This window comes from Vespa velutina, chromosome 6 (genome assembly GCF_912470025.1).
Source record: "Vespa velutina chromosome 6, iVesVel2.1, whole genome shotgun sequence".
Lineage (NCBI taxonomy): Eukaryota > Metazoa > Arthropoda > Insecta > Hymenoptera > Vespidae > Vespa > Vespa velutina.
The window spans coordinates 5,439,613-5,447,112 of record NC_062193.1 but is presented as its reverse complement, the minus strand read 5'-3'; the positions used below and the strand labels follow the sequence as shown (position 1 = coordinate 5,447,112).

General features: G+C 35.6%; 1 protein-coding gene across 7 annotated transcripts in view; it reads left to right on the top strand.

The window, feature by feature from the left end:
* The window catches only part of LOC124949683 (serine-rich adhesin for platelets-like), a 68,420-nt gene that overhangs the window by 41,498 nt on the left and 19,422 nt on the right, over positions 1-7,500 (top strand). For 4 of the 7 annotated variants that reach the window (XM_047495234.1, XM_047495231.1, XM_047495233.1 and 1 more), the window contains one exon: positions 5,302-7,400. The exons of 2 other annotated variants lie outside the window; for them this stretch is intronic. In XM_047495234.1, the coding sequence (XP_047351190.1) occupies positions 5,302-7,400 (2,099 nt within the window). The remainder of the gene's footprint in view (positions 1-5,301; positions 7,401-7,500) is intronic. One more of the 7 variants, XM_047495236.1, reaches the window with a different exon arrangement.

The following is a 7,500-nucleotide window of genomic DNA, read 5'->3' as shown; positions in this document are numbered from 1 at the left end:
TTGTTATAATCGAATTCGATGGATTTTCTTTGAATATACGACAGATAAACATTATCCCTTTTGGTTTACTAACGACGGTACAAACTGAATAAATTAATAAACACTTGATTATATCGTTTGTTAATGAGATATCTATTATTACGCTTGTACTTTCGAAGATGATAATTTCTCAAATTGATGAATAATTCAGCGAGAATGCTAAGATCGATCGACATTCATTCGCTTCAACGATTCCTTTCACCTTTGCGAGAGATAAAGAAAGAGCGAGAGAGAGAGAGAGAGAGAGAGAGAGAGAGAGAGAGAAAAAGGGAAACAGAGTGATAAATGAATTCGTTGATGAAACATTTTTTATGCTGATTAACAATAATAATTTTAACACGATTATATTTATAAATAATTTATCGTCTAAACACGAACGTGTTAGAGTGAATATATACTTTCTATTGTATGTATTACGAATGTTAATATTACTTTCGTAATTTATTACAAAAGAAATTTTTTTTTTTTTTTTTTTTTTTGCATTTTTTTTTCTCTCTTCTTATTCATTCATGTATTAAATCCAACAATTTCACGTAGTCGTATCGATTAATGTGCTAACTTAATCGTCGCGACTCATTCGTTTCCGCGAATCCATTTAATTTATATATGTATATGCATACATATATCGTGATACAAGCTCGTAAGTATACGTTACATTACACACGTAATATTTACACATACATACATATATATATATATATACGTAAACGTATAGAAAATGTATTGTATCACGGGGGTACGTGTTTCATAAAGCCCGCCCGTTAAATATGGCGCCGGGGTAAAATGCGATTGGCGCGAAATTTTGAAACGCTCCTTTAAAACAACGCTTTTAACGGAATATCAAAGCGTTGCGTCGCGATATGTAAATTAACAATGAATTAAACTACGACTACGACGGCCCTGCGTTACAATGTTTAACACTGTTTGTATGCAAATTTTATTTGCGTATGAAGATCGATCGATAAACTCTTCCTTGCCAACGGATGCATTATCATATCGATCATTATCATCATCATCATCATCATCATCATCATCATCATTATTATTATTATTATTATTATTATTATTATTATTATTATTATTATCGTTATGATTATCATTATTGTTATTATTATTATTATTATTATTACTGGGATTGAAAAATTGTTTTACGATAATGACAGAAGAAAATGATCGGGAAATATTTTACATTGGATTCACGTTAATTATACACACACATACACACATATGTGTGTGTGTGTTAAAAGCGTTGATTAAACGATTAAAATAAAATAAATTTATCTTGACATTTTTCTAATTCTACCTGATATCTTCCCGGAGACAGTCAGTAATTGGGATATTTGTTATTGTCGACGATATAATTAATCCGAAAATGAAATCGTTCGTTAGATCCTATAACAAACATTGATGTAGAACCCGTTCACGTTCGATTTCATTTACGTTTTTGGTTTAGTCGATATATATGTAAGTAGGTATTTCATATATATATATATATATATGAATATATATATACACACACACACACACATATATATATATATATACATATATATGTATTTGACGGCGTCATTCGCGATGCAGCACCGACGGCGACGGCATACGAGAGAATAATTGCCGCGCTATTTTACGAGCTGTTTTTCTAGGACGCGTCGACGATCGACGATGGCGCGTATATCTCGTCCCTCGTTTGAGCTCGCTCGTGCAGGAAAGGCAAAATGCATTTAAATTGTCATCCCCTTTCTCTCCTCCGTCACCTCACCTCCCTCCTCATCCGCATCCCCATATTCATCCCCATCCCACCACCGTCCTCCCGTCCTCTACTATTTTTCTATCCCTCGCTTACTCTTTTTTACCCTTCCATCATCGTGTTACGATTCCCTTGCGGCGGGAAGAAAATTTTTCCAATGGTGAAAAAAAATTCTTGATCGTGTCATAACAATTTATCGAAACGCTTTTTCCACGTAATATTATCGCTGTTGTCGATATTATTATTATTATTATTATTATAATTATTATTATTATAATTATAATAATTATTATTATTATTATTATTATTGATGTGGGTGTTGGTGTTATCATTATTATTTGTAAATCTCTTTAATATACTCTAAATCGATATTGATAATACGATCTTCAAAAGATTAAAGATAAATTATATTGCAAATGTAAAGTAATCATTACTCGCTGATTAATTAAATAATAATAATTAAATCTCTTTGTTTATGAGATAAAATGTATAGATAAATAATTTTTTTTTCTTTATATATATATATATAATATTTATATTATATAATATTATAGATACAATATATAATATATTGTATATAATACAAATATTATATATAGTTATATATATATATATATATGTGTGTGTGTGTGTGTGTGTGTATATATAAATATATACGTAACTGCAATTTTCCAACGTTCCTGAGTTCCGCATCCTGACATTTCGCTTGGAACACCGCCAATAGATGCTGCAATGGAATCGTGAAAATAAACGCGCGTCGATCGACCTGCGATCGGCGGCTGCCCTCGTCGTCATCGTCGTCGTCGTCATCATCGTCGTCGTCGTCGCCGTCGTCGTAGTCGTTGTCGTTGTCGTTGTCGTCGTGCCTTGCGTTTTGTTGTTCGTTCGAAAGAAATCTTTAACCGAGTTGTTTCTATCGTTCCTTCCTTCCTCCTTCTCATGTCACGTTTCTCTTCACTGAGACCGATTTAAAACTATCTCTCTGCCTCTCTCCCTCCCTCCCTCCCTACTCGCTTTGGAGTTTATCTTTCTTGGTAATATCAAATTAAACGAGCTTGAAAAAGAACAAATCTTTCGGTATCCCGAATTAATTTTGTTTGATTCGAAAATAATTAAAATATATTTTTCGATATTAGAAATTCATTTTGATTAAACGGGAAAAACATTTTGAATTTGACTTTTATTTCGGCATAATATTACAATGATAAAATAAATTTGAAGAATGAAACGAAATCTATTTAACTTTGTTAAAATATTATTTGTTAATGAAATTTTTTCTAATTATATGAACAAATATATATATATATATATATATATATATATATATATATATATATAAAATATTTCTTTTTCTTTCTTTTTTATTTTTTCATTTTCTTTTTCTTTTTTTTGTTTATTAACTCAACAATCAGACATTGATTGTCGATTTTATCATAAAGACGACACTCTTACTTCACTTTTACTATTAAATTTTTTTTTTCAACGAAGACATTTTCGATCTCGTTCACGACGAATTAACACGCATATAAAGCAATAACGTGACTTTATGCATGTCGTCGTATCTACTCTATCTCTTTCTCTCTTTCTCTGTCGATGTCCCGGCCAAATGGCGAATACGTGGAGAGCAATGTTGGGTCTTTAATGAAACTTCCGCTCTATAGAAGGAACCCCCACATAACTTGCTTTCTTTCGGTTATGATCGACTACGAACGGATAAACTATGCTATTCGACATTCGAAAAAAGTAAAAAGAAAAAAATATAAAAAAGAAAAAGAAAAAAAGAAAGATAAATAAAAAATAAACATTAATCAAATGACAATCTTTTATCCGATATTGTGTGAGAGAGAGAGAGAGAGAGAGAGAGAGAGAGAGAGAGAGAGAGAGAGAGAGAGAGAGAGAGAGAGAATTATCTTAAGAATGAACAAAAAAAAAAAAAACAGAAAAGAAACAAATTGAATAAATCGTATGGAGTAATTATTTAGCTTGTTTAGATTTCACGTTAGCTTGGTTCATTCGTGATACGATATTTCACGAAGCTATCGATAACGTTATTAGTTAACAGTGGAAGTGGCTTTAATCTTGTTATGTATTCGCATCGTTCTTAATTAATGAAACGTTATATATGAACGTATTCATTTATACATATACATATGTATATATACACATATATACACATATATACATACATACATACATACATGTATAAATGGATTATAGAAATGAAAACGTTTACTTTCTGATGTAAAATGAATCGACGTTTAAAAGGTTTAAAGAAAAAAGTCAAACTTGGAGCTAGAGATAGGTAGATAGGTAGATAGATAAATGTATAGATAAAAAAAAAAAGAGAGAGAGAGAGAGAGAGAGAGAGAGAGAGAAATTTCTGCAGAGAGAAACTCTAGCTAGTCATCCGTACGAATTTATTGATCACCACTAGGCTTATGTAATCCCCGGCCTTTGTCCCTTGCATTTTATTTCCGTTTCTCATTCGGCTGGAAACAGAAGGGGAAAAAAAAAAGAGAAAGAAGAGGAAAAATAAAGGAAAAAAGAAAGAAAGAAAGAAAGAAAGAAAGAAAGAAAGAAAGAAAGAAAGAAAGAAAGATAGGATGTTTCTAGTCGACGCGACACACGTAATCTTTTCCCGCTTTTTACCTCTTGGATTTCACCTTTCACCGACGCTATCATCGTCGTAATAAATGATCGTGAAAGAGAGCAAAACGTTTATAATTTTTCCATTCGCTGCACTTCCTATCGTACGATCATACGACGAACCCATTTGATATATTCTATAATATTGTTGTATTGGAAGATTGACGAAAAGACGGAGATGGGAGGGGTTAAAGGGGTGAGATATTGACTAATCGTCCCATAATCCCAATATATATATATATATATATATATATATATATATATATATATATGTATGTATGTATGTATATACCACGTTCTTATAAATTATTCGAAGAAAAAAATGACAAAGAAGAAAGTGAACTCGACATATTTTCAAAATAAATAGGATGTATTTTCACTTACTTACGTATATCTTAACGATATCATTGTTAATTCTTCTATTATCAGAATTTTTTATTATTATCAATAGTATTTAACGTGAAACATTCGCGTTTAACATAAAACAATGTGAAACATTAAGTTTTATGATATACAGAGAAGGAATACAAAATTAAAATTAAAATTAAAATTAAAATTAAAATTAAAATTAAAATAAAATGGTAGGAGCGTGTAACATGAATAAGTTACATGCCCGTTATGAGAGGGTTAATTAGTAAAAAAAAATGCCGACGACCCGTTAAACGAGAGGCGTGTCAAAGCACGAGTGTCTTTTATTTCTCAATGACTACCAACTTAAACTTCCTCTCGTAATCGATTCGTTTAAACGTTCCCTTGAGAAAGAGATAAAGAAAGAGAGTGAGAGAGAGAGAGAGAGAGAGTGCGTGTGTGTGTGTGTGTGTGAGAGAGAGAGAGAGAGCAAGAGAAAAAGAAAATCTTTTCGTTCGCAGAAGCAGCATCGGCAGACAGTGCTGGTAGCGAGGCATCGAGCGGAGGAGTGATCTTCGACTCGTCGAAACGTTTCCTGGCAGCAAATCAGAGCGGTGCAAATCAGGCACGAACTACGAGAACAACGGTGACGACAACGACAACAACAAAAACAACAACTACAACAACAACAACGACAAGGACGAAGTACGAGACTAGCGGCAAAATGGTGGCCTCGATGCACAACCTCGAGGATCTTGGCGTAAGCCATCCGGCTAGTGCTAGTGGAAACGAGAGACAACAGCAACAACAAGTTCTTCAAGAGAAGCATGCTCACGTTTACAGATCAGCACAAACGGCACAAGACAAAAGGAGTAGGCTTAGCAATGTGATAAACAATTTGAGAAAGAAAGTGCCCGATAGTAGGAGTGGTAGTGTCGGTGGTATTGGTGTCGTTGGAGGTTGTGTTGGTGGTGGTGTTGGTGTTGTTGGTGTTGGTATTGGTGGTGTTGGTAGTGGTTGTAGTGATTCACCGATTCGAAAGGAAGAGGATGGTAGAAATAGCGTAGAGAGGAATCTCGAGACTTTAGAGAAATACGTGATGACCGTGCTGAATGGTGTGATAAAGGACGAAGAGGAGGAAGGTGCGGAAGGGGAAGAGGAGGATGACGACCGTACGGTCGAGAATAAAGACACGGAGAAGCCAGCTGTCAGTAGTGGTGGAGGAGGTGGAGGAGGAGGAGGAGGAGGAGGAATAGGAATAGTAGGGGTAGGAGGGGGAGGAGTGGCCAAGGACGAAGAAGAGGAGGAATACGAGGATTCGAAGGGACCGAAATTTGAGCCCTCGAAACCGAATGAAAGTAGAACCGAGGCTGCGGTTTTACCTTCGGGACATACCGAAAAAATGAAGAGCGATCTTGAGGTTGATAACGTTCGTTGTGAATACGGAAGCACCGATATGGATTGGACGGATAATAGTCCAACGGAGACTGCTATCGAATCGGCGGCTAAAAACATCATAGAATTGGGACATTCTATGTCATCTCGTCTTAACTTGTCCTCCTTCGATCACGAAAAGAACGAATTTTACGAGAATAGTTCTTCCACGAAAGATTTGGAAAATGATAATCGTCATTTGCGGGAAGAATCATTTGAATCGGAGGATGATAAAAGGGAGACTCGTTCTCTTGGTATGATCATTATGGAAAGGTTGGATCATCAAATTGTCGAAGGAAGAAATACAACCAGCGTAGATGAAATTATGGAAAATCTCGAACTACGTGATACCTGTCGTGAGCTGTTGAACGATTTATTGAACGGTATCGATCATTGCGTCGATAAGATTAATTCAACGGAAATTGCCAACGTCGCTCGCACATTCGTCGGTACCTTCGACGAGCCAAGAGATTCTCAGGTAGCTGAGGAACTTTCAACTACGAGTTTTCATTGCAGTTTACCTCTCGAAAGGATCGCTTCCGTTTTGCAGAATTGTCAACCTGCTACCGCCGCCGCTGCTGCTGCTGCTGCTGCTGCTGCTGCTACTGCTGCTACTGCTGCTGCTGCTGCTGCTGCTGCTGCTGCTGCTGCCGTTGCTGTTGAAACTTTGACGGTTCCACAGCAGTCTCCTTTTTCTTCTTCTTCTTCTTCTTCTTCTACTACTTCGACTTCTTCCTTAACTTCCTTATCCTTATCCTCGTCCTCCACCTCATCCTCTCCTCCTTCCTCCTCTTCGACATCTTCGTTGTCGTCACATCAAATCGTCGCTAAACCATCAATATCGAAACCACCTTCGCCAACGGTGAGACACCTCTGTCTTTATTGCGACAGAAAGTTCTTGTCCATATCCTTACGACAGAGACATACCGAGAGGGTTCATCAGTTGGGCGGTGGTCGTCGTTCCGAAAGAAATTCTCGAAGGCCATCGCAAAATTGTCAGTATTGTTCTGACAAGTGCTTGGACAGTTTGGAGGGCCTTTTTCATCATATGGCCGGTAATCATTCCGACAAATATCACGCTTGCGTTCAATGCTCGACGAGGTATTTAACGAGGGAAGCATTGCTTGTTCACATAACCGAAACGCATGCTTCCTCCGTTCGAGAAAGGACAACGTCACAAGTTCAGGTAAATCATATTTTATTGTATCTTTTTTTTTTACATGTATATATATATATATATATTTTTTTTTTTTCGTCGAATTTTTATGTAAATTTAAAAAAAAGAA